General features: G+C 36.0%; 1 protein-coding gene across 4 annotated transcripts in view; it reads left to right on the top strand.

Moving 5' to 3' along the window:
* LRBA (LPS responsive beige-like anchor protein) overlaps positions 1-27,378 on the top strand; it is a 783,746-nt gene that overhangs the window by 102,232 nt on the left and 654,136 nt on the right. For all 4 annotated transcript variants that reach the window (XM_072621222.1, XM_072621224.1, XM_072621221.1 and 1 more), the window contains 9 exons: positions 813-934; positions 1,027-1,153; positions 2,247-2,366; positions 3,589-3,735; positions 12,280-12,477; positions 12,893-13,026; positions 17,158-17,266; positions 17,587-17,739; positions 26,709-26,877. In XM_072621222.1, coding sequence (XP_072477323.1) covers positions 813-934; positions 1,027-1,153; positions 2,247-2,366; positions 3,589-3,735; positions 12,280-12,477; positions 12,893-13,026; positions 17,158-17,266; positions 17,587-17,739; positions 26,709-26,877 — 1,279 coding nt within the window. The remainder of the gene's footprint in view (positions 1-812; positions 935-1,026; positions 1,154-2,246; positions 2,367-3,588; positions 3,736-12,279; positions 12,478-12,892; positions 13,027-17,157; positions 17,267-17,586; positions 17,740-26,708; positions 26,878-27,378) is intronic.

The raw sequence follows: 27,378 nt of genomic DNA, 5'->3' as shown, positions 1-27,378 counted from the left end.
ACAGATCTGGGTCAGGGCTCCTCTATTGTTGTGACAAATGATAAACTTGTTTCTAAATATAATTTCATAAGTGCAAGTGACATTAAGTTATGGGCAAGGCATGGTGCTCGTACTTGCAGTGAATAATTGAAAACAGCTTCTGCCCACCAAGACCTTATAATCTTCTGAGACATACAGTATGTAAAACAAATTAGTAAAAATAATTTTTGAAAGTTGTAAGAATTTAAAAAAAACTAGGAGGACCAAGAAACACTCCCCTCATAAGAGGTGACACTCAGGCTCATTCTTGAAGGAATATAAGGATTCTTTGAGACTAACCTGAGTAAGGAGTTCATTTTACAAATAAGAAACAAAGCAGTGTTTCATAGCGTATAGAGAGCTGGCATTAGTGCCAAGAATAGCTGGATTTAAGTTCTATTTATGATGAATACACATTGAATATTGGCTGTGTGACACTGGGTAGTCATGTAAATGTATCCAATACTTTAGGCCAGGGTTGTTGAACTCACCACCTACAAAACTTAACTATCTTTTTGTTCATTTATTTGAGTTATGTCCAACTCTTTGTGACCCCATTTGGGGTTCTCTTTAAAAGGTACGTGAGTAGTTTGCCATTTTATAGATGAGGAAACTGAGGTTACATGACTTGCCCAGGATGCTGACTTGAGGTCTGCTCTACCACTGTGTCACCTAGTTGCCCCAGCTGTCTTTAGGTACATTTACATGTAGTAGCTTGTACAGAAATGCTTGAGAGATGGTTTGATTGAATGCTAGGTGATTGCTGTTTGAGTAATTTAGACCTTCTTTTCTAGGCTATTGCACTGCCTCCTATAGCCAAATGGCCGTACCAGAATGGATTTACCTTTCATACCTGGCTGAGAATGGATCCTGTAAATAACATCAATGTGGATAAGGACAAACCTTATTTGTATTGGTATATATTTTTAATTTGGTCAGAGTTATTCACTTGTTTTGGAAATTTATAAAGAATCTTAAAGAAAAACATAATTTGTTTTTTTCATGTAGTTTCAGAACAAACAAAGGACTTGGCTATTCTGCTCACTTTGTTGGAGGCTGTTTGATTATAACTGCAATAAAATCCAAAGGAAAAGGCTTCCAGCACTGTGTGAAGTTTGATTTCAAGCCACAGAAGGTATTCAGCAAAGTATTTTGGTGTTCCATGATTGTGACAGCATGTTTGTTCTGTCACATTTTTTATAAGTAATCGTGTTGCTAGCATAAATAATAGTTTTGAACTTCGAATGAAGTGAGTAGCATCCATATTTCTTCTGAGAGAAAACTAAGTTGAAGTGCAAGTTAACTGTTAAGTACTTTTGCTTTTGAGAACACTATACTAAATGACAGTTTATACGTCTGAGAAAACCTTTGCTCACTGTCCAGAAAAAAAATTACTGATTGAAGTTATGGTAATAATGGAATTATAAAAGAATGCTAGTCAGTATAGCTTTCAATTTGGAAAAGTACCTTGTGTGGCAGTTTTGATTCTTCTATTTAAAGTTTAAAACATATTTCAAGCTTTGTAGAACATGTAGGACATTTAGCTTTCTTCAGTCAAAAATGGAGACTTTCTTGTTATCAGTTAAAAAACAATAACCATCTTATAGGCACCAAGTGAAGATGATGTTTATATGATACCTTTTTCAGCATATAAATATTTGTAGTTGAGCCATCATCTTAAATACAACTCTCTTGCCTATTATCTGGACTTGTAATAGTGTTTCAGTATTTGTGGGGTATCAGAAAATACAGCACTGTCATTAAAATTAGCCATGTCACCTTAGCATTTTTCTAAGGCTTTGTGTTACCTTTCTGTGACATACTAACAGCTGAACAGTTTGCCTTTTATAAACCTTTTTGTATGAAACTTTATAATTTGAAAGCTTTCTGGATCTTGTTTAATTTCAGATGAGGATACACTTTGTGTTTTCTGCCTTGTGTCATAGGATTTAGAGCTTGAAGGAAATTTAGAGATCAGTTTCTCCAAAATAGTCATTACACTTTACAAGCTCAGGAGAATACTGGTAATGTTATATGGCTGTGATTTGAACCCAGCTCTTCTAATGACCAACACAGAGGATCTTTTCTTACTATACCATATTGCTTTCCACAAATATCTTTTTATTATCTCCAAATACTTTTGCCAGGTGACCACCAGTTGGTATAAGATAACTTAATTTTAAACAAGATTTATGAATTTTTAGTGATTTGTCTTTCTCTTTGTTCAGTGGTACATGGTAACAATAGTGCACATTTATAACCGCTGGAAGAACAGTGAGCTTCGGTGTTATGTGAATGGAGAACTGGCTTCATATGGAGAGATAACATGGTTCGTCAATACTAGTGATGTGAGTATAGTTTAAAAAATTTAAAAGTAATAATAGAAAAGTTTGAAGTAGAAGTATGAGCCCATACTTTCCCAAGTATGAGATCATTCATCTGATGGAATAGAATGAGCAATTTCAAATCTTATATATTCTTTTTTCAGGGTGATTTAAAAATTATTGCCCTAATTAATGTTATTTTTTAATTGATAGAGGAGAAACGTGTCAGTGGGAAGAATAAGTTACCCGAAAGCCAAATGTTAATATTGTAATCTTATTTTGTGGTTGGTGTGTGCTTTTAGAGAAGGTAATACCTTTTTCATCAATTTACCAAATGACAGCAGTTCCTAGGGCCGTAAAACTTATGTATTTATCTGTTCAGGCTTATCTTCAGGCTGAACTAGAGATTTTTTCTTCTTTTTTTCTATTATGGACACCTTTGGTAGTCGGGCAAAACCTGTAGTTCACTTTTCAGAATAATGTTGTTAAATGTATAAAATACAATACATAGGGAACCTAAAGGAAACAAGTTATATTAAAATAAAGATGTAATTTTTTTCCATTGATATTTATGAACACCCCAAAACTATACACAAGACCAAGTATAGATATTTTCAATTACTTGAAGGGGATTAGACTTGTTCTGCTCAAGCCTTGGAGTATAGAAGTTGAAGAATTGGGGGGAAATTGTAAAGAAAGATATGTAAAAAAATTTGGAAAAAGCATTCTCAGAATTAGACCCACTCAAATGTGGAACTGGCTACCTTAGGAGGGTAATGGGGTCTCTCTCTCTCTCTGAGACTTCAAGCATCATCTTAGATAATCACTTACGAGCTACGCTGTCGAGAGGTTACTTTTTTTAGGGACACATATAGTACACTATATGGCCCCTGAGGTTTTATATTCTGTGAGTTATTAAAAAGATATGAATCCATAGTAATAAGAAAAAAATGTGAACTACATTTATTGTATCTACTTGTGTGAAATTTAGTAGGACTTATGCCTGAAACTAAATTTTAATAACAATCAATCAATTAGCATTTATTAAGTGACTGATATATGTTTGGCCTTGTAATAGATACCAGAGAGAACCCCATCCCTCAAACTGAAAGCAAAGCTAAAACAAAACTAAACAAAAAAATCCCATCTCCTGACTTCTGGGATCTTTTTATTCACTTCACTAGTAAACAAAACTTTTTACTTTCATTATGATTAATTTAAATGTCTGTTGTGTTTTTTTCCATAGACATTTGACAAGTGCTTCTTAGGGTCTTCGGAAACAGCAGATGCCAATAGAGTGTTTTGTGGGCAAATGGGTGCTGTTTACCTTTTCAGTGAAGCTCTCAATGCTGCTCAGATTTTTGCTGTTTATCAGCTAGGATTGGGATACAAGGTATTTTTGCATTTCGGACGAATCATTCTAACATATTTAAACGTTAAAGTGATTTGTTTTGTTGGAAATGTGAATATTTTAGACCTTGAATAACATTATGGATGGTCTTAAGTAACCTAGGTCATGATAAAATACTGCATGGGAAGTATTGAATTACATTGGATTGCTTGCTCTTAGTCTTTTATTTGACTTTATGCTGTGAAATAAGCAGTGTATAAACATTTCCTTAAACACATTTTTCCACAAATTAAGGTAAGTTCAAATAGCTCACATTTGCTTAAGTAAGTTAATGTTTTTAGGTAAGCTCAGTTACTTTTGTAGGTAATAATGTCTTGAAAAGAACTTGCTTACCTAAAATGAGTGAGTACTCTGTATTTAGGGTATTAAGATGTTGACTTACTTGTTTTCGGTATCTCAGTGGATATATGACCTTCTCTTTTTGTGGATTCACCCTGTATCCCTTATCATTTTGTGGGATTCCTGGTAGTAGCTTTTAAATATTTTAAATTTAAGGTTTCTGCCTTCCTGGAACAATTAAAATTTTCATTTTTTTTAGTCATTGTTCAGAACATGAGGGATATTCAGTTATCTCTCGAATCACCTTTTAGAGCCATTAAAATTTTTCCTATTTCTCCAACCATATCCCTAAAATTACATTGAAGCAACTAAGTGTGGTGGAAAGTAGCCAGAATACTTAGGTTGACATCCTAATTTGGCAGCTTACTGGTATTACCCTCAGCAGTTTCACTGATCATTTCTGAGTCTCAGTTTCTTCATCTGTAAATTTAGTGGTTGGGCAGTGTAATGCCAGTGTAATACCCATAGCAGTGGCTAATGTGCATACGTGTTTCCAGGGTAAATTCACAAAATATAAATAACTCTCCTCCTCAAAGGCAAAACCAAAATATTTATTCAGATACCAGAAAGGCAGTTCTACCATGGTAACAGAAGTTTATACACTTCACCAATCCAGGGAACACCAACATCCCTAAGCTTTCCCTCCCTTAGGCCTCCTCACAAACAAGTTCCCCTAGGCAGAATTCCTCCCTCTGTCATTCACTGCTAGCTGCTCTGCCTCAGCTCTGCCTCACTCTCTCCCAGGTCTGCCTTGCTCGCTCTTACCTGCTCCTCGCACCACGCCATGTGACTCAGGCTCCATCACAGCAGTTAGCTGTGCCTGAGCTCAAAGCAGGTCATATGGGCCTATTAATGGGCAGGAAAGATCTTCTCATTCCATTACTGATCTAAATCCTGTGATAATTGAGATTGATGTCCACCAGTATGTATGGAAAATGACTGCTGATTTTGCCTGGAGTAGAGGTTTTTAGTAGATAAGGGAATTATTGTCAGTATTGGCATAGTCAATTAGTGGATAAACAATAACTTAGAATGAAAATAAGCATTGCTTCTTACATTGTCCTTTGGCATCCATTTTGCGTGTTATTTATCATGGAAAGCTGTTAGATTGAAAGTATAAATGGAAAATTTATAATTTTTATAGGAATTATTTAAGGTCATGTGGCAGGGATTATGGGGTCTAGAAGTACCTATGGTCACCCCTCAACCTACCACTTGACTTACTCCATATTTAATCATATCATAAGTGCTATGGTAATATAAAATTAGATTTATGTATCTCCTCCTTCAAAAAGCCTGCCAATTAACCAATGAAGTTCCTAGCTCTATCTCATTATTTATTTAAAAAACTGGCAAAAACATTTCCCAGAAATAGTCACTCATTATTACTCCATATATTTGCTTGTACCTCTATGCGTAGCACTTAACATACTACCTGCAATATAATAAAGGCTTAATATATTTCATATCTCTCTCTCAAATCCCTTTGACCTCCTATCTTTACATAGGTATTAGAGATACAGAATTTGTAATTTGTCAACAGTGAAATACATAATAAAAAGATAGATTATTATTTACAATATTGATCATAGCCATAGTCACTTCAAACCCTAACTGTAATAGCAAACAACTTCTCTTTGATTCTGAAAGCACCATTCCACACCATTTAGTTCAGTCAGGATAACAGATTAAGTCTTTTTGATGACTTCAAAAAAATACATTTAATCTTTTTAAAGAGGAAGATTTCAATAATTTTATGAACAAAGAAGTCTCTTTCATGATCTTTCTCTGTATCTTTTTTACCCTTTTTCTAGTCACACCAGGAGAAAACAAGCTTGTTACAGCTGTCTGGTAAATGTCCCGACTGGTACATGGTAGTTAAATTGTGGCTTCCAAATTCTATAGCATTTCATAGTAGGAGTGGGAGGATCAAGGCACTAGCCTTTATTAAGCGCCTACTATGTGCCAAGCACTTTACAAATACTATCTTATTTGATCCTCACAACAACTATTTGAGGTAGGTGTTATTATGATCACCATTTTACAGTTGATGAAATTGAGGCAGACCGACAAGTGACCTACTGAGTGTCACATAGCTAATAGGCATCTGAAGTTGCATTTGAACTCAGATGTTTTTGACTCCAGATTTACCACTATATCCACTGGGTCACTTAACTGTCTTGTTCTCTATGGGAGGAACTGTTGAAGCTGGTGTTACTCTAGGGCAGAGATTCCCAAACTTATTTGACCTACCTTACCCTCTTTTAAAAAAAAACTGGTCAAAGGATATGAACAGGCACTTTTCAGAAGAAGAAATCAAAGCTATCGATAGTCATATGAAAAAATGCTCTAAATCACTATTGTCTAGAGAGATGCAAATCAAAACAACTCAGAGATACCACATCACACCTATCAGATTGTCTTAACATGATAAAACAGGAAGATGATAGATGTTAGAGAAGATGTGAGAGAGTTGGAACACTAATTCATTGTTGGTGGAGCTGTGAGCTAATCCAACCATTCTGGAGAGTAATTTGGAACTATGCCCAAAGGGCTACTTGTGACCCAGCAATATCGCTTTTGGGACTCTATCCCAAATAGATCATAGAAATAGGAAAGGGTCCTACATGTACAAAAATATTTATAGCAGCTCTCTTTGTGGTGGCCAAAACTGGAAATCAAGGGGATGCCCATCATTTGGGGAATGACTGAATAAATTGTGGTACATGAATGTAGTGCAATACTATTGTGTTATAAGAAACAGGAAGACTTCAGAGAAGCCTGGAAAGACTTATATGAGTTGATGCTGAGTGAAAGTAGCAGAGCCAGGAGAACTTTGTACACAGCAGCAACCACAGTGTACGAGGAATTTTCCTGGTAGACAAAAAACTTCATTGAAATACATGAACTTAAAAAATTTCCAGTGGACTCTTGAGGCAAAATGCCTTTCACATCCAGAGAAAAAACTATGGAATTGAATTGCAGATAGAAACAGACCATTTTCTTTTGTATTATGTTTTGTTTTGTGGTTTCTCCCATTCATTTTAATTTTTTTGTGCAACATGCATTTAATAGGAATGTATGTGTAGAACCTATATAAGATTGTACACCATCTAAGGGAGGGAGTATAGAGGAAGGGGGAAGTGACAGGGAGGGAGTGAAAAAAATCTAAGATATATGGAAGTGATTGTTGAACACTGATAACAAATAAAATAATTCGATTAATAAAATGAAAAAAGAAAAAAAACTTGCTCATTGCCCCCCTGGAAATCTACTTTCTTTAAAAACCTTTGGCAGGTTTTTTCTTTTTTGAAATTTGTCATTTCAAAAAATGTAAAATATTTTTTAAAAAAGGATGCATTTTAAATTTAATAATTTATTATCAATTTGTGGTTTTTTCCCCTGCATTGAAATTTTGATGATGCAGTATTAATTTATAGTATTGTATTGTAAACAAATCATCACACACACATATTCTTGCCCATGCGCTGAAATTCCTGACATTGTGTGACATGCTTGCCTGCCAACACTTGCTTGTTAAGACTTGTTGGTGGACTTGGCAACTGATCCATTATAACTTGCATTTTGTGTGTTTATCTGGAAAATAATGTAACCACTATGACTTTAATGAAACGTGAGAATGCTTTTTCAGAATTTTCCTATTTTCTGCTCTTTCCTTATGCTTCTACCACCCCCTTACTTTTGTTCCACACCCCCTCTTGCACCCAAGGCTACTACTGCTCCCTTCCACCCCAGGTTATTCCAGCACCCCCCAGGGAGCGGTATTGCCCGATTTGGGAACTGCCTAGTCAGTAGAAGATCCATACTCCCTTCCTCTAAATTTTAACCATCTTATTATAGCTGGTGACTAAACGTGTCAGATTTAAGAAATTCACTTAAGATAAAATAAAAAGGAATGAGTATGCATCACAATTTTATATTGATCTGTGGTATTCTTTAGAGAAGAATTTCTCATATTGCAATCTATTCTGGACTGGACCTGGCCTAAGACAGCCTCCTGGTAGTTAGGTTTGGTAGTGGAACTAAATGAGATGCTTGTAAATCATTTCACAGCCAGTAAAAGGATATTTGGTTAGCCTTGGTGAAAGAAGGATATTGCAAAGGAAACACATTAGGGACATTCTGTGTTGATTGAGATAAAAGAAGCTCCTTTGCCTGACTTTTCATTTTGGTTTGCTAAACATCAGAAGGCACCTAGATCTCCCAGCGGCCATTTTTTAAGAGAAATAAACAATGTCAGCCTTTAGTTTTCTAAGCCAGTAAAGTCTCAAGGGTGGCACATTTTAAGGAAAAACTAGCTTAACTTGCATATTAGGCTGTTGTTTGTTAGGGGTTTGGATGTTGTCCCCACCACACAATCTCTTGAATTTCTAATTGAATACTCTTTCAACAAAATTGGTAGAAAAATCTGAAACTAACAAGGTCAACTCTAATTCCCTAGTTACTTAGCTTAAAATAATTTCTCTTACCATATCCTTTGTTTCTGGATAAATTAACTTAGTAAATTTTTAAGAGGTTTTTGAAATTGTAAACATCTCTTCAAGTTAACCTTGGAAAGTATTGTATTAAAGTAGTAATTTTTACATGCTGCTTTAGGGAGCATTTAATTCTGAACATTGTAACGTTGGAAGATCTGAGTTGAAGAATATGGTAATGATAATCCTTTCTGAGAGTTTATTGTATCTGGTTCTCGTGATGGTTTTTAACTTAAAATATCTTTTAAAATAGTTATATTTCTATTTATCTTGACTGAGTAAATTTTTTGTTAGCTGAAATAGAAAAACAAATGCTGATTTTATTTTATCATCAATCTTATCTTTAGAGGAGAAGGTGAATTAGACTTATTTTAAAATGTCTTACTGGTGCATTATATGTTGTAGTCACTTTACAATAGCCCTTTCATAAAATTCTTGACTTAGTTTCTAAAACAAAAATCCCACTCAACTCCTTTTGCCCCCATTCTGTGCTCCTGTTAATTTTTTTTTACATATGAATGAGTCACAGTGTTTCTGAACACATAAAATTACAAAGACAGTGCTTATGTGTCTTGCCATTTCTTGTTAAGTTATGCATATAGATCTCAGTTACGGATTACATCTTTTATTTCTTTCTCATTCCTTAATTTTTTTAAATGTCATTCCCTCTAATTAACCTTATTACCTGTACCCTCTGTCTGTGTATATTCCTTCTAACTGTACTACTAGTGGTGCAATTTTTAAGAATTTGAAGTATCATCTTCTCATGTGGGGATGTTAACAGTTCAGCTCCATTGCATCCCTTATATTTTCTTTCCCTTTTCCCCTTTTCCCCTTTTTTATGCTTCTCTTGGGTTTTAGTATTGGAGATCAAATTTTTTGTTCATTTGTGGTCTTCTCCTTATGAAAGTTTGAAATATTCTTATTTCATTAAGTGACTCCTTTTTCTCCCCTTTGAAGATTATGCTTAATTTCACTAGGTAGGTGATTCTTAGTTGTAGTCCTAGCTCAGAGATGGGGAACCTGTGGCCTCAAGGTCACGTGTAGCCTTCCAGATCCTCAAGCATGGCCCTTTGACTGAATCCAAACTTCTTAGAACAAATCCCCTTAATAAAAGGATTTGTTCTCTTAAACTTGGATTCAGTCACAGGGCAGCACTCAGAGACCTAGAAAGCCACATATGGCAAGGCTGCAGGTTCTCCACCCCTCTACCTAGCTCTTTTGACTTCCAGGATATCATGTTCCATGACCTCCAGTCCTTAGGGGTGCTCAATCCTGTGTAATCCTGATTGAGGTTCCCCAGTATTTGAATTGTTTCTTTCTGGCCAGTTGCAATATTTTTTTCTTTACCTGTAATGTTCCTTGGAGCTTTTAATTTGGAGTCTCTTTCCTGAGGTGATCAGCGGATTCCTTCAGTGCTGATTTTGCCCTCTGGTTCCAGCACATGAAGGCAGTTTTCCTTGGTTATTTCTTGCTGCCCAGAGCCTCCTTTTTGTCATGGTTTTCAGGTGTTCCAGTGATTCTGACATTGTTTCTCTGGATCTGTTTTCCAGATTAGTTACTTTTCCAGTGATGTATTTTACATTTTATTTTTTCATTCTTTTGAATTTGTTTAATTGATTCTTGATGTCTCATAGTGTCATTAGCTTCCACTTACCCAATTCTACCTTTTAAGCAGTTGTTTTCCTCAGTTAGCTTTTGTACTTCCTTCCCCACTTGGTCAGTTGTTCTTTTTAGGGTACTGTTTTCTTCTGTGGATTTTGGTATCTCCTTTTCCATTTGTCCAATTCTGCTTTTTAAGCAATTGTTCTTTTTCCAAGCTGTTGACTTTTTTCGTAATTCTCTTGCATCACTCATTTCTTTTCCCAGTTTTTCTTCTCCCTCTTTTATATGATTTTTTAAGTTCTTTTTTGAGTTCTTCCATGAGTTCTTTCTGGGCCTGAGACCACTTCCCATTTTTCTTTGGGGTTTTGCCCATAGGTGTTTTGATATCGTTGTCCTCTTCTGGGTTTGTGTCTTGGTCTGCCCTGTCACCATAATAACTGTCTATGGTTAGATTTTTCTTGGTTGTCTTTTGCTCATCCTTTCTTTTTTTTTTTTTTTTTTTAACCTTTTTCCTTTCTTTTAAATTTGAGCTCTGCTCCCTGGGTGGAAGGGGCACTGTCTCAGGCTTCTTGTGCCAGCAGCTGCAGACCCTGGTTGTTTACCTGGTACTGCACTGATGCTGTGATGAGGTTCATGGGTGATCCTTATGTCAGTTGCTGTGCTGAGGATGGAGTTGAGGGATGGCTGGCACTTCTGGAGGCTGTAGGGATCTGATAGCTTATCTGGTGCTGAGCTGGGGTCCTAGTGCTGGAGTTCGAAATATACTGAGGGTGGGGTGTTTCTGTATTTCTCCAGAGCTACACTGAAGCACCCGTGGAGGTCTGGCCCTGGAGGCTACCTCACACTGAAGCAGGTGGAAGTTCTCAGAGCTGGAGTCTGCTGGTTCCCCTGTCTCTTCTGAGGCATTGTTGGGGGAAGGCGGGGGGGCCCTGGTGCTGGTATTTGCCTGCTTCACCACACTGGGGCTCAGAATCTCCCTCTGGTTTTCTGAGGTGGAGTCTGCTTCTGGCTTGCTGGGATGCTTCCTTTCCTGGACTTCCCTTTTTCCCAAGTGAGACATCTTTCTTCCTGATCCTCCAAGTTGCATCCCATTTTTTTTGCTGGTTCTGCTATCCAGGATTTGTTTTGGGGCACTATTTTATGGTTATTTGGAGGTGAATATAGGAGATGGACAGCGATTTACTGCTTATTCTGCTATCTTGGCTCCCAGAAGTGTTGAGAGCTCAAGTTATTTAAAATAAAAATTAAAGGAAATGTTTTTGGAATACATTTTCTCAGCTCTTACAGAGTTTTTTTTTCTTAGAATTCACTACTAGTTCAAAGATGTAACCTTCAAAGAAGTAATAATTAAGTTTCTTCTTTGAGTGTCTCAGGGTAGCATATTGAGAAAATGATTTTAGTGGTTAAAAAACTATTTTTATAACTATTTTATCTTATCTTTCTTTAAACATTTTGCTTTTCTAATAATCTCTAGGAGGAAATGTTTTTTTTTGTGAAATTGAAATAAGTTAAGCTGATAGATTTAGTGATAGCCCTTTTATTAAAATTATTTTGCCATTCTTGATATCCTTTTCATGTTTAAAAATATAAAACACTATAGAATTAGGATACAAAAGCAACAAAAATGTCATTCTTGATGTTTTAAGTAGTTACAGTTAAAAGACTTTCGAAAATTGTTGGGTTGTTTTTTTGTTGTTGTTGTTAGTCTTATATTTACATTACGTATCTTGTTCTGCAAGAGTTTGTTATATATAGTGCTAAATACGAAGTCTTTCGTACCCTAGGTTTAGTGTTGATTTACATTGCGTTGCCTGTTTAAAAGATAGAATTAGTTTTGTTACAACTTTTTATGGCTTTCGATGGCTAGCAGAGTGTTCTGCAAATAATTGATGCTTAATAATTAATGTTTATTGAATTGAATTGTCATTTTAGAAATTATTACTACAGAACATCTAGCAAAGACTGCCAGTATTGTTAGAAAACTTCATCAATTATGCATTTCTTTAATGATGTAATTCTGTTGGCTTATTATTGACTCATGCTTTACAATATGCCATCCTGAAATGTCTTTAATATTATTTCTTAGGGTACTTTTAAATTCAAAGCGGAGAGTGACCTCTTCCTTGCTGAGCATCACAAACTTTTGCTTTATGATGGCAAACTTTCCAGTGCTATTGCATTCACATACAATCCACGGGCTACTGATGCCCAGCTTTGTCTTGAATCATCACCCAAGGATAACCCTTCTATATTTGTTCATTCACCTCATGCTCTTATGCTGCAGGTATGATGCACTTTTCAGAATATTTTTGAATGGGCAATGTTTAGATAGTGTCATATGTTTATAATATTGTTCAGTTATATCAGATTCTCCATGACTCCTGTGCTGTCCATGGGATTTTCTTGGCAAAGATACTGGAGTAGTTTCTTTCTTCAGGGGATTAAGACAAACAGAGGTTAAGTGACTTGTGCAGGGTCATACAGCTATTACGTGTCTGAGGCCCGATTTGAATTCAGATCTTACTGACTCTAGGTCCATCATTCTATCTACTGAGCCACCTAGCTGCCCCTAATATTTCTATTTCTATTTATTAAATATAGTATCTTAAAGCATTTCTGTCATTCAAATTGTGCTTTCATTTTAGTTATAGCAATAAAAGTAATTGGGTATTAATTTTGTGTGCTCTCTGCTTTTTCAGGATGTGAAGGCAGTTCTGACGCATTCCATACAAAGTGCTATGCATTCGATTGGAGGAGTGCAGGTGCTTTTTCCTCTCTTTGCCCAGCTGGACTACAGACAGTATTCAGCCGACCAGGTTGACACATCTGTTTGGTGAGTACTCTTAATGTATTTTTTAAACTGTAAATTAAACATTAAGATTACAAATTAAATTTTCTTTTTAAAGAACTTCCTTTCAGAATTTAATTCTTTTCCTTTTCACCTGGGCTGGAATTAGTTTGCCATTCCTTGCTTTTGATGGAAGCACAGCAACTATAGAACATCACAGTGTAGCAATTGTGGGATAAAATTTGAGGAAGATGTTTTTAATTAGATTTTTAAAAATAACAAAAAACTCTTTTTTTCCATACCCCAATAAAAAAAGCTACATGCTTTGTGAAAATATACATAGTCTGGGAAAGCAAATTTTTGGCCATGTCTCCAAAATGTCTCATCCTTTACTCGCAGTCTATCCCTTCTCTCCCAGGAGGTGAGTAGTATGCTTCATTGTTGGTCCTTTGGAATAGGGTTTATCTTTGTGGTGATCAGAATTCTTTCAGAGTTGTAGTAATATTATTCTTTTTAAGTTGTTTATTTTTTTAAAAAGAATTATTTTCTATTCCAAATTCTCTCCCTTCCTGCACTCCTTCCCCACCCATTGAGAAGGCAAGAAATACAATAGTCATTATACATAAGAGGTAATGCAATTTCCACATTAGCTTTGTGAAAAAAAAGGAAGAAAAAGAAAGTGAAAAAGTATGTTCCAGTCTTTACTTGGACTTTGGTCAGTTCTTGCTCCAGAAATGGATAGCATTCTTTGTCCTGAGTTCTTTGGGATTGTTGTAGATCCTTGTATTGATGAGAACATCTAAATCTTTGGCAGTTGATCACCCTTGCCTTATTACTGTTACTTTGTACAATATTCTCCCATTGTGTTCAAGTTCATTTTGTGTAAGCTCATCTAAGTCTTCCTAGGTTTTCTGAAACAATCCTTTTTGTTAGTTACTTCTTATAGCACAGTAGTATTCTTTGACAATCATGTACCTCAACTTGTTAAGCCAGTTGATGGGTATCCCCTCAGTTTCCAGTTTTTTATCACAACAAAAAGAGCCGCCATCAATATTTTTGTACATATGGGTTCTTTATCTTTTTCTTTTACTTCTTTGGGGTACAGATCTTATAGTGTTATTACTGGATTACTAAAGGATATTCACAGTTTTGTAACTCTTTGGGCATAGTTCCACTTTATTCTACAGTGTTTAGACCAGTTCACAACTCCACCAGTAGTGCATTTTATTCCTGTTTTATCCCATCCACTCCAGCATTTGTCATTTTCCTTTTTTGTCATGTTAGCTAATCTAAGGGATGTGAGGTTGTTTTAATTTGCATTTCTCTAATTATTAGTGTTTTAGAGTATTAGAGCATTTGATAACTGCCTATTCATTTCTTTTGACTATCAATTTGGGAGTGGCTCTGATCTTTATAAACTGGGTCAGTTCTCTATATATTTGAGAAATAAGGTCATTATCAGAGAAACTTGCTGTAAAATTTTTTTTTGGTTTCTTGCTTTTCTTCTAATTTTTGTTGTATTGGTTTTGTTGGAGCAAAAATTTTAATTTCATGTAATCAGAATTGTCTGTTTTACCTCCTGTGATTCTCTCTGTCACTTGTTTGCTCATAATCTCTTCCCTTATCTATCGATGTCAGGTAATTTTTTTCCCATGCTCCCATAATTTGCTAATGCTATTACCTTTTATGTCTAAATTATACACTCATTTTGATTTTATCTTGGTATACATTGTGAGATGATGGTCTACTCTTAATTTCTGCTTTTCAGTTTTCCCAAGGGTTTTTGTCAAAAAGTGGGTTCTTGCCCCAATAGCTTGAATCTTTAAGCTTATCAGACACTAAGTTACTCTGGTCATTTATTTCTATGTATCATATACCTAATGTTTTCCTTGATCAATTGCTGTTTCTTATCCAGGACCTTGTTGTTTTGATGACTACGATTTTATGGTGTAATTCAAGACCTGCTATTGTTAGGCTGCCTTATTTCACTTTTTTTCATTGATTCCCTTGATATTCTTGACCTTTTTTTTAGATGAATTTTATTATTTTTGTAACTCTGTAAAATGATTCTTTGGTTGTTTCATTGGTGTGGCACAAAGAAAATAAACTAATATAGGTAGTAGTGTCTGTTTTTATTATGTTTGCTCAGCCTACCCATGAGCAATTAATATATCTCCAATTGTTTAGATCTCTCTTTGTGTGAAAAGTATTTTGTAGTTGTATTCATATAATTCATATGTGTGTCTTGCTAGGTATTTTATACTCTCTGCAGTTATTCTAAGTGTTATTTCACTTCCTTTTGGGTTTTGTTGGTAATATGTAGAAATGCTAACAATATCATTCTTAAGTATTTATAGAAAAAAGTGAAAAAGTTCTTATTTGCACATTAAACAGTTAAGGTAATTGTGAAATTTAAATTGACTATTAGATGATGATAGGAGCAGAATCATTTCTGCATTTGAAAGGAACTTTTGGCTTGCACTTCCAATACAGTTTTGGTTCGGAGTGCTGTAGCACTAGCACGACATTCACAGCACCTGTGGTGGCCACGAATATGCTAGTGCAGTTCTGAATTGTGAAATACAACAGACTCTGCACAAGGAAGCCAGCAGCAAGACATTTATTCAGACAGCAGAAAGCCAAGTCCATCATAGTAAAGGAGAAGTCTGTGCCGAGTTCCAGTGCAGAGGGCAGCACCATCCCCAAGCCTTCCGGTGTCAGGCTTCCCACAGACCAGCTCTCTCACTGGCGCTAGCCAGCCTCCTGCTCTTCTCTCTGTCCCTCAGCTCTAACTGCTCTGACCAATGTCCACTCAGCTCTGCCTCTTCCTGCTCCACTCCTTCCTCTACCTTGTGACTTGACTCATGTGACGCAGGCTTTGATGTGACTTCAGCAGGTCACATGGGCCTATTAATGGGTGGATTAATCTTGTTAAGAAGCAAAGTACATTAACAATAAGCGAAAATACCGTATCAATACGGGTGTTACCATAATGGTGGAGCTACTCCTAACACTTTTTAGTAGGAGATCATGCCTTCGTTTTCTTTGATTGCTGCAGAACATCTATTATAGCATTTTCTGTGTTAAAGATGTTCATTAAATATTTATTTACTACTACTCATTAGTACTTAAATGAATTAAAATTAACTTGTTGGTGCAATGATTATGTAATGACCCTGGCATTAAAACATGATAGTATAAGAGATTGGACTAAAGATGTAGAGTGGGTCAGGTTACCATCTTTCATTAATTACACTTATTTCACTTTATATTTTGATGGCCTCACTTTCAATTAGTCATTGATTCTTGGGGAATGTCCAACATTGGTGGACATAAGCCTCTGGCTTAAACTTGTATTTCAGAAATGACTGCTAAATGTCAGAAAAGGTTTTGGAATTCTGGTCTGGTAAGTATTATTAAGGAGGTATAGGATTCCAGATGATTGGTTTCTTAAACAACTAAGGCTTTTCTTTATAACCATTGGCTTTGACAAGATTCAGTTGAAAAATAGGGCAGGTAAGTCATATTATTGTAAATAAAGATAGATTCTTAGCAGCAGGTAGAATTTCAGGAACTATCTGAAGTACTTGGTGCATTAGAGAAGAGATTTCTTGTCATTGGGAACAGCCTGGGAGTGGGAATGTGTGGGAGTGGGGGAATTAAACAGTAATAGTAATGGATTAATGGTTTTACCTACATGTAATATATGTAATATGTAAAGATCAAGTAAGACCAAAAACACAGCACAACATGTGCTGCTCCAGGAACCAAGAGTTTCCTCTTTTTCCTTTAGAAGTTAATTTTTTATTTTTTGTGAGTCCAGATTTTTGTATGGACTTCCTGGTGTGGAGTTGTCCTCCTGCTGATGCAGCTCAGCATCTCTGTAATGTGGTTTTAGTTAGAGGTTAAATGATTTACCCAGAGTCATAAAGCTAGTATGTGTAGGAGACAAGACTTAAATCCAAGTATTTACTTTACGTGTCATTTATTTTCTGAAACTATACTTCCTCCGAAAAAAAGTCACTCTAAGCAACAGTGAACTGGTAATCTTCTCTCTATCCTTTCTGTCCCTATTGTACTAAAATTTAATAGAAAGTTCTGTGACTTCCATATTCCTAATATTTTTGGAAATTTCTTTAGAAATTTTGTTTCAAGTTTTTTTCCCCACTCTTTCAGCTCTACCCTATTGGCTTTTATCATGGAGTTGTTGAAAAACTCTATTGCCATGCAAGAACAGATGCTTTCCTCTAAGGGCTTCCTGGTCATAGGATACAGCCTTGAAAAGGTAAAACACAATTTTCATTTTGTTTAAAGGCCATAGACTTCTTTTTCTTGACTGCCTTTTCAGTTAGCACCTTTTTAGCTGGAGTCTTCTTTGCTGATATAGTTTATCTGGAGTTGTCATATTTTGTTCCTGGCACCTCCCACATCACAGAGAGAAATGCAGCTATTGAGGAGTGATTGCTGGAGAAAGAAGTCCATTGTATCTGATGTCTAGGATACCTTATAGGATAGAATTTGTTTTTCAGTAGTCCTGTGTTTTACCTATTCTTATCTGAAATGATTTTATTAAAATAAAACTAGATTTTTTTTTTACCTTCACAGTCTTCCAAATGCCATGTCAGCAGAGCTGTCCTTGAACTTTGTTTGGCATTTTCAAAATACCTGAGTAGTCTGCATAATGGGGTGCCACTTCTGAAACAACTGTGTGATTATATCCTTCTCAATCCTGCAATATGGATTCATACCCCAGCTAAGGTAAAATATACCTTGTTGATTTGAATATATTGTTCCTTTTATTTTTCAACTTTGCACTTAAAATTGTAAATCTGTACAGAGAGGGAGATTTTAGTTACAGACTAAAGATTATGGAGTATATTTGGGTGAGCATAGACATATAAAAGAAACAATTATTATTATCTATTAGACTTTTTTGCGTTTTTGTGGGAGTACAAAATGAAATTTCAGTTAGAAGATGGAATACTACTTTGTTTTATATATAACTTTAGAAAAAGATTCTGCTTAATGGCAGAACATTAATCTAAAATACAACTAATCATATTTACTAATGTTAGACAACTCCATATTTTAGATTTGAGTGAAGTTTATGAGATGTTTTATTGATAGCTCTTAAAAAAAAAAATCAGTCATTTTCCAATAGGCGCTTATCCCTCATTGTCATCTTTTTCAACTGAGACAACAGTTATAACCAAGATAACCAAGTGGGAAAAAATAGCATCTGACAGCATATGTGACATTTTGTACCCATAGTCTTCCTCTTCTCTATTGAGGGGTAGCAGGAAGGTCCTCCAGTATTAAGATTAGTCATTGTAGTTAATCCGAATTTAGACACCTTTTAGTGTTTTGTTTTTATTGTAATTATTGCATATGTTGTTCTGTTTCTGCTTTCTTTACCCTGTATTTGTTCTTAAAAATATTCCCATGTGCCTCCAAATTCTTCATATCCATAATTTCTTATGGCACATTAATATTCTGTAAAATTTATATATCACAATTTGTTCAAAACAATTGGTAGGCATTTACTTTGTTTCCAATTTTCTACTACAGCAAAAGGGAAGAAATAAACATATAGTTATTATGTCAAGTTATTTCATTAGCTATTACATAGAAAATATTTTTAAAAGCATTTATGTAGCTACTTATATATCTGTGTGCTAGGCAGTATGCTAAGTACTTTCCCCCCCAAAAACGCATTATTTCATTTGATCCACATAACACTTCTGGGAGGTAGGTGCTGTTATTATGCCCATTTTACAATTGAGGAAATTGAGGCAGAGAGAGGTTAATGTGATTTTCCCAGGATAACAAAGTCACCAAATGTCTGTAGCTGAATTTGATCTTAGGTCTTCTTGACTCCATTCCCAGTGCTCTATCACCAAGCACCTCCAAAAACGAGCTACAGATATTTTGATATATATTGGCCTTTCTTTTTGTCTTGAAACTTCTTGGGGGATATGCTTAATAGTGGGATTGTTGAGTCAAAGGGTATGAGTAGTTCATACTGAAAAGTAAGTTACTTTTCTTTTGTAATTTAAAATTCTTTTCCATAGCAGGTATAACAACTTACAGTGTAAGGATTGCCTTCCATATTCTAGCATTTGTTTAGTATGAGGTGAAATTTCAGTTTTAAAATATAATGTTGGACCTAGACTCAGACTCAGGAAGACCTGAGTTAAAATCCTGTCTCTGACACTAGTTGTATGACCTTGTGCTAGTTTCTTTATCTGTAAAATAGAGATAATTACAGTATTTACCTCTTCAGGTTGTTGTGAGGATCAAATAAGGTCATTAAATCACTGTGTAAATGCTATCCATTATTTTAAAAACTTCATACTGTTACTGAAAATTTGCATTTCTTTTGAAAAGTCTTCATATCCATTGACCACTTATCTCTTGGGATTTGATTGTTAATATCAGTTCCCTTTATTTCTTAGATACTTTTCTTTAGAGATACTTGATGCAGAAAAGTGACAACTTCCCTTATTTTAGCTTTAGCTATATTGATTTTGATTATGCCAAAAAGCCTTTTTAGCTTATGAAATTGATAATCTGTTTTGTCTTTTGTGGTTTTCTTTGCTTGTTTAAAGATTCTCTCTTCCATGTATATGAAAGATACTTCTTTCTGTTCTCGTTATTTTTCTTTTTTGAGGTTTTTTATTTTAAGGTCTGTATACCTTTGGAGCTTTTTGTGGCATATGGTCTAATACCTATTTCCTTTCTAGTCATTTTCCAGTTTTTCCAGCAATTCTTTTTCATTTAGGCAAGTGGTTGTGTTCTTGGGTTTTCAAAGACTGGACTATGGTGTTTAGTTGCTTCTGGGTCTTGATTCTCCAATCTGTCCCACTGATTTACGCTTTTCTCATTTAACTAGGTTTTCCACTTCTGGTCTTCCAGTAGTTCTGATAATTATAAGACTATAGTCATACCCTAGACATCCTAGTTATTGTGAACTCCTTGCAGGTCTTCATCCAAACCTCATTCTCTATTCTCCCACACCTGATTCCTTATTTCCCATCCCTGTTGACTCTCTCCAAAGTCCCAATCAGATGCTTTCTACTGTGCCCTCTGGAATGCCTGTTCCATCAATAACAGATTTTCTTCAGTCTGAGTCTTTTCCTCTCCCACTCCTTCCATCTAGCAATCACCAATAGCTGGCTCACTTCTGATGATTCATCCTCTCTGGCCACCCTTTCTATTACTTGACTGTACCTTCACTCATTCTCTTCTCACTGGTTGAGGTAGAGAAGTTGGAATACTCCTATTGCCCACTTCCTGGTGCTCCCCTTCCCTTTATCTCTCATTTCCTTTGAGGAAGAGATGCAACACATATCTACCACACAATCAAAATCCTAGGAGCTATTGTCTACAGACTTGTAGGTCATTCCCTTTTCTTACTTGAGTTCAGTGACTAATTCACAAATTTTCTCTCCTCTCTAACTCCTGGTGTTATACTAGGTGACTTCAGCATACATATTTACTCTCTCAATGCCCTAACCAATCAGTTTGTCAACCAGCTCCCCATAACCTGCTCCTCCATACCACCTCAGCCACACAGATATTCAGACTCATGATCTTGCCAATGCCCACATAGTCACCATATTGATGTTCAAGAATCTCCAAATCCCCTTATCTGACCGCAATATTTTCATTCCACCTCCCCCTCTGCCTTCTCTTAACAAACTTTTTTTTTTCACTATGACCTCCAAATCCTTGACCCCCTCAGTTCTCTCCCAGGCTATCATTTTTATGCTAGACACTCTGCTTTTTATCTTTTTGACCCTTTAATGTACTAGTTCAACTCTATTCTGTCTTCTCTCGAATCCCTGGCTCCCTTGTGTCACAGAACACATGCACCGTGACAAGCTTGGATTATTCACTATATCCTGCCTTTGTTCCTACACAATTGCTGCTGAGTGAAGATGGAAAAATCACACAACCCTTCTGAGTGGATCCATACAGATTTATGGTTCTTGACTGCAGCTCGGGAATCCTTCTATATTTTCCCTCATCAAGTCACTAACTCGCACAGTGGTTCTTTTAAATCTTTCTTTATTTTCTCAAACCTTCCATGGCTCACCTACCTTCTCTAGTGAGAGCTTTGCCTTATATTTTACAGAAAATATTGAGATCACTCACTGATTTCCTTCTCCACTCTTCCTCATACATCATTCATATGCCTACTGCTACTGTCTTCCACAAAGCGGTGAGCTTACTCCTTAGCACGGTCAACCCCTTTACCTGCACAAGCGATCCCGTTCCATCCTGTCTTTTCAAGTATGTTGCCCCCGTAGTCATCACTTACCTTCAGTTCCTCCTTTTCTCCTGATTCCCTGCTGCCTGCAAATGTGTCCCATGTCTTTCCCCATCCTCAAAACACACTCACTTGATCCTTGTTTGCTATCATCCTGGGTCTTTTCTGCCCTTTGTGGCTAAACTCTTTGAAGAGGCCATCTGCAGTGGGTCCCTTCAGCTTCTTTCCTTTCTCTCTCTTGTCAGTGCCTTACATTCTTACTGTCTAGCTCATCATTCTCTCCACAGTTACCAGTGATCTCCCAGTTGTCTGTTCTGTTGGCCTTTATTTCATCCTCATTCTCTTTGGCCTGTGCTTTGGTGACTCTGTTCTTGACATTCTTTTCTTTCTAGGGCTTTGGAGCACTGCTCTTTCCTGCTTCTCCTCTTTCCTGTTATACTGCTTCTTCTCGGTGTGCTTTACTGGATCCTATTCTGGGCTCTACCTGCCAATGACAGACGTCCCTCAGGGCTTTTCCTGGGGTCCTTTGCTCTTCACTTGATGTTCAGTTCCCATGTATTTAATGACCATCTGTATGCTGATTGTCATGTCTGAACTCCAGTATCACATCTCCGGCTGACTTTCACATATATCAAATTGGACGTGCAGTAGATGTCATAAGCTCAGCATGACCAAAACTGAACTCAATATTTCCTCCCCTGAGTCCTACCCCCTTCTAAATTTCTGTATCACTGTTGAGGTGACCATCATCCTCCCAGTCTCCCAGGCTCACAACTTAGGTGTAATCCTCATCCTCTCTCAGTCTCTCTTTTTCTCTCTCACTCTCCCTCACTTTCTCTTTCTTCCTCACCTCCTCCGTAATATGTTGCTATGTCTTGTCTATTTGTCCTTTGCTACATTTCTTGATGACCAGCTGTGTGGTGCAGTGATTAGAGTGGTGGGCCTGGAGTCACAAAGATCTGAGTTTAGATACGGCTTCAGATACTTATTAGCTTGGTCAGGCAAGTCACTTAACCCTTTCTGCCTCAGTTTCCTCCAGTATCTTTGCCAAGAAAATAGAGTGAGAAACGATTGAAATTACTCAACAACAACATCATCTCTTGAATATATCCCCTTCTGTGATACCATCATCATTCTGGAACAGGCTTCATCACCTCACACCTAGATTATTGTAATAGCCTGCTGGTTTCTTTCCCCACTCCAAACTATCCTCCTGTCATCCACCAAAGTGATTTTCCCAAAGTGTAGATTGAACCATGCCATCTCCCTACTCAGTCAACTTCTATAGTGCTCTCTCATCTCCAGGGTCAAATAAAAAGTTTCCTGTTTGGCATTCAAAGCCCTTCATAACCTACTTTCCGTCCCCCTACTCTTCTTATGTTTTCCTTCCTGCATGTACTCCTAGATCCAGTGACATTGGCCTCCTTCCTGTTTCACAAACAGACATTCTCTTTCTGGTCCAGGCCTTTTCTCTGGCTGACCCCCAAGTCTGAAACGCTCCTCTCTTCTGTTCCACCTGCTATCTTCCTTCAAATTTAACTATAGAGCTATGAGATTTGTGAATGCCATGTTAAAAACCCCCCTTTACGGCATCTTTCCCTTTTAAAATAATATTAATGAAGAGTAGAACTTAGTTATAGTTACCTTGGAAAATATAGCTTTGAAATTCTTAACTTTGTCTAGGGTCAAGCCTCGGCTATTTAAGAGGGAATTTCATACACTTGAAAATTTTCCTTATAATTACCTGTTTTGTATAGAGGATGAAGATCATAGAAGGTCATACAAAGATGTTTAAACTTTCTTGCCTGTCTCCACCTGCTGAAACTTGTGAGCTCACACACAGATGTATATTGTGCATTTGCATTGCACAGTAACATTCATCATAAAACACATTCAGTTTGTAGAAATCTTTTTGGTTGGTGATATCTCAGTAAAGAAATAGAACTGATTAAGACCTGACCTCTGAAAGTGTCTGACATTTCCTCCTTTTTTCTGTTCTTTCTCATTCTGGAAACACACAGGGTAGATTTATTCTCTTTGTTAGATCAAAATATTTCTTTAGTTCTACAGACTTCTTTGCTTTTTTAGGGGTTCAGTATATCTTATTTTAAACTAGTTTTTTCAGATGTGAACAGGAGAAGCAGGTGCTGTCTGACAACCGTTTGGAAACAATCAAAGCAGGCAACTATAGGTAGTATCTTTTTATCTTCTGATTTAAATTTGACTTTTTTCTTTGTCACGGCCTCTGACTTATTTCTATTCTATAGTGGTCTTAAGTAACTTTTAAAAACCCTCTAACTTAGTGGTTTGCTTTTATTACTAATCAATATAATTGCAGAGCTATTTCTCCCTGTTACCATAATTAAAATAGCTTCCTACGTACCAAGTTTAAAAGCATGCTAATTTTTTTTTTCTTTATTTCACCAGAATGTTGTCCTGCTTATCTAACCATTGCCATCCCACCTTACCTCTTTCTTATTAATTGCTTTTGCTAAACCATCTTGCTTTTTAGGAATTGTAACTGAAACAGAGGTAGTTTTCATAGCATATGTTATCATCCTCTGTCCTCTCACTGGTGCGCTATGGACACATAGTGGAGTATGCATTTGCTTTCAGTTTCTTGTTAAGCTGATTATTAATGAGAATGAATTTAATCAGAAGTTAGCTGTGATCAATCTCACTTTTGCACAGTGCTTTCAATAAAATAATTTTATGTGGGTTTTTTTGGACCATTATAGAGAATATGTCTTTTGGACTTTTTAGCTTGGATGTAGTACCAGACTACCCAAGGCAGGGTGGGAGGGGAGAGAAACAAATATTTATTAAGCACCTGTTTGCCAGACTCCGTGCTGGTGCTTTTCAGATATTATTTCATTTGCTCCATATGAGTTGTATAGCCTACAGGCATGATATCTGATGTTCTGTCTATACCCCACTTTTCTCTCTGAACTGACTCAGGCTAGAAGGTTTCGATATTTCCTTACTATGGGGAATAGCCAAGTGTTCTTTGTTACAGTCCTAGAGGTAATCTTCTTGATGGCTGTACATTCCTACTATCCTCTCCTTAGCTCCCAAGCCCTCCTTGTACTGTCCATTTAAACAAAATCAGTTATTATTTCCTGAACATAGGTTTATCATCCAACTGAAAATGCACTCTCTAAAGTTGCCAGCAGTCTATTGTTTTTAGTAACCAAACTGTTACACGTATGAAAGGGGGCAGTACCTTACAGCTCAATGACATTTTCTTCCCTAGAATTAAAGCAGAAGCTAGTCAAAATGACAGGCCCTTTCAATAAAGAAAGGTTTATTCAAAATTAGGAAAGGTTTTATTTATGACATTGCTCTTGACCCCTAGTGATTAATCTTTTGCTTTTCTCCTTTGTCTCCTGCCCCTGCCCTTTATACTCAGCCTTAGCTTTGTCCTCCCCTTCCTCTTCCTTTTCTACCATCTTCATCTTATCTTGATTATTGTAGTAGTTTTCATACTGGATCCAGTGGTTTCCATTTCAGTTGTTTGATGCTTCCAGTTTAATCTTTGTAAAATACAACATTTGACATGTAACTGACTCCTTTGAGACATACCTTGCCTACGCCTAGGGGAGTGTTTAAGGCCATTCATGTAGTAGTTTTGGCTTCTCTTTCTGCTGTCACCCCTTGCTACTTTACTGTGTGATCCTGTGCTCTAGCCACACTTGTTTATTCAGTTTTCTGAATACATTGAGTGCATTTATATATTAGTATTTTTTCCACAATCTGTTTGTCTTTCTGTGCCCTCACCCTTCCTGTCAATTTAAATCTTGCCACATGTTTTGAGATTCATTCAGGTCCTTTCTCCTTCATGAAACCTTTCCAGACCATTCAAATTTTTAATTCTTTTTTCTTCTTCTAAACAATTTGCACTTGTCTTTCTTTCGTTGCCTACTTAATATATTGCCTTGTTAGCTCTCAATTTTTAACTTGTTGGGTGTATATAAGTGCCACTAAAGTTTCTTTTCTCCACATCTAAGCCCTTGAATACAGGACAGTGGCTTTTTTTTCATTGTACTTTCATGTAGGTACTAAATAACTTTCTGAATAAAATGAATTAGAAGAATATAATAGCTAATATTCTTATTAGTTATACCAACTTTGAATTCGAGGATTCTTTTGTTTCAGCAAACATTTGAACTAGTTTTAGCATTTAAAATAGCAGCAGTAATAATACATAGATGTGACTTAGTAATATGGCAGGTATATATATATATATATACATACATACACACACATACACATATATACGTATGTATACATATATCTTATGTTGTATATGCATGTGTGCATATATATATTGTTTCCTATGCTGGAGCTTTGCTGCTTTAATAAAGCTCCAAATTCATAGTTATAGATGTATATATATTTTCATAAAGCTCAAAGTCATAGTTATAGATGTTTGTGAAATTGAAGAGTGACTGCTCACCATCTGGATAAGAGTGCTTGGAAGAGGCTGGAACGAGAGGTCTTTGGAGCTAGAACTTCTCAACCCATACTTTAAATAAAGATAAAATTTGAATCAGAGACAACTATTTCTACTTTTTCTTCCCATTTTTTCCCCCAAATTATTAATGTTAATTTTTGCTTATGTATAAGTTCTCATATTTAAAATATCCACCCAAGTCATTAAATGTAGGTTGGAGAATTAGAGATTAGTTAATTATCCTTTATGATATTTGAGAAGTAACTCCTTGTTAAAACTTTTCTTGTATGTAGCTTCCATGCTTACGAAACATTATCAGAGTAAATGTCAATTATCCTAATACGTACTGTGTGTTCCCACCTTCATATTTTGCTCACATTTTTCTTTTGATTAGATTTTTTAGTGTTATTTCCCTCTTTTATTCTGACTGTATCTAGCTTTTGAACCCTGGCCAAGTGATGACCTCTTTATATAGAATATAGTAACTTCCTGTCATAATGCTCCGTTGCATTTAGGAGAAATGTTGTCGTACTAACAGTCTCCACTTGGTGGCAGTGTAAGGTTTTTTTCTCCAGTTCCTGAGGCTGATCTTTTCTTCCTCATCCAAAAAAGAATCTAAAGTTTCACACAGCTAAGCATGGCATCTATACTAAGGGCAGGGTAGAACGCAGTTCGGAAGACCGTCAATTCACCTGCCCTAGCGCAAGAACCTTTTGCCAAGCTTAAGTTAAAATGAAGCTAATTGCACATGTTTGGGAAGTTTCCTGTGTCTTTCCAGAGCATCTGATACTGAGTACTGAAAAAGCAGCAGTTACCTCTGTGTTTTAAAGTTTTTCTGTTTCTTTTTGAGTAGAGCATGATTACTAAGCCAAGTATTTAATTATTTGAAACAGAATATAAGTACAAACAGTGTTGGCATCAGGTAATTAATGTTACTAGTGGGAAGAGTAAAGGAAGAATTTTATTGTGCATTGTTCTGATGATTTCAATTGGATTTTTTAGGTTCAGTTGACACTGTACACTTATTTGTCCACGGAATTCATTGGCACAGTCAACATATATAATGCAATTCGGAGAGTTGGAACAGTGCTTCTCATAATGCATACACTGAAATACTATTACTGGACAGTGAATCCTCAGGATCGCAGTGGCATTACTCCAAAAGGCCTAGGTATGTTAATACCTAACAAGATTCATGATTCCTTATTTCTTTTTCATCTTTTTCAGGCTGTAATAATTATCTCCTGAATGCTTTGTATTTTTTTTTCCTTTTGGGTAACATTGTACTCTAATACTTTCAATATTTTATTATTTTTTAGCAGTTCTTACTTTATGATTTTAAAACAATTAGCTTGTGTAATGGTAAAGAAGGGACTTTTGTAGGTAGATTTTCTTAGCAGACCTAACACTTTAAGATAGTTATGTGGATAATAAAACCCATTTACTAGATTATGTGTTTGTGTGTGTGTGTGAGTGAGAGAAATTTAAATAATCTCACTGAAACTAGAAACAATTCTGTTAGTTCTGAATATGTTAGGTATAGTGGTCAACCCACCAGTTTTTCTACTGGTAAAATATTTTTTCCCCCCATTAATATCCTCATATTTGAGGATATATTCATTATTACTATACTTTTATGTAATGAATATTAACTTTTCCCAGGGATAACATA

Source organism: Notamacropus eugenii, chromosome 6 (genome assembly GCF_028372415.1).
Source record: "Notamacropus eugenii isolate mMacEug1 chromosome 6, mMacEug1.pri_v2, whole genome shotgun sequence".
In the NCBI taxonomy this organism is placed as follows: domain Eukaryota; kingdom Metazoa; phylum Chordata; class Mammalia; order Diprotodontia; family Macropodidae; genus Notamacropus; species Notamacropus eugenii.
This window is presented reverse-complemented; position numbering and strand designations above follow the sequence as displayed.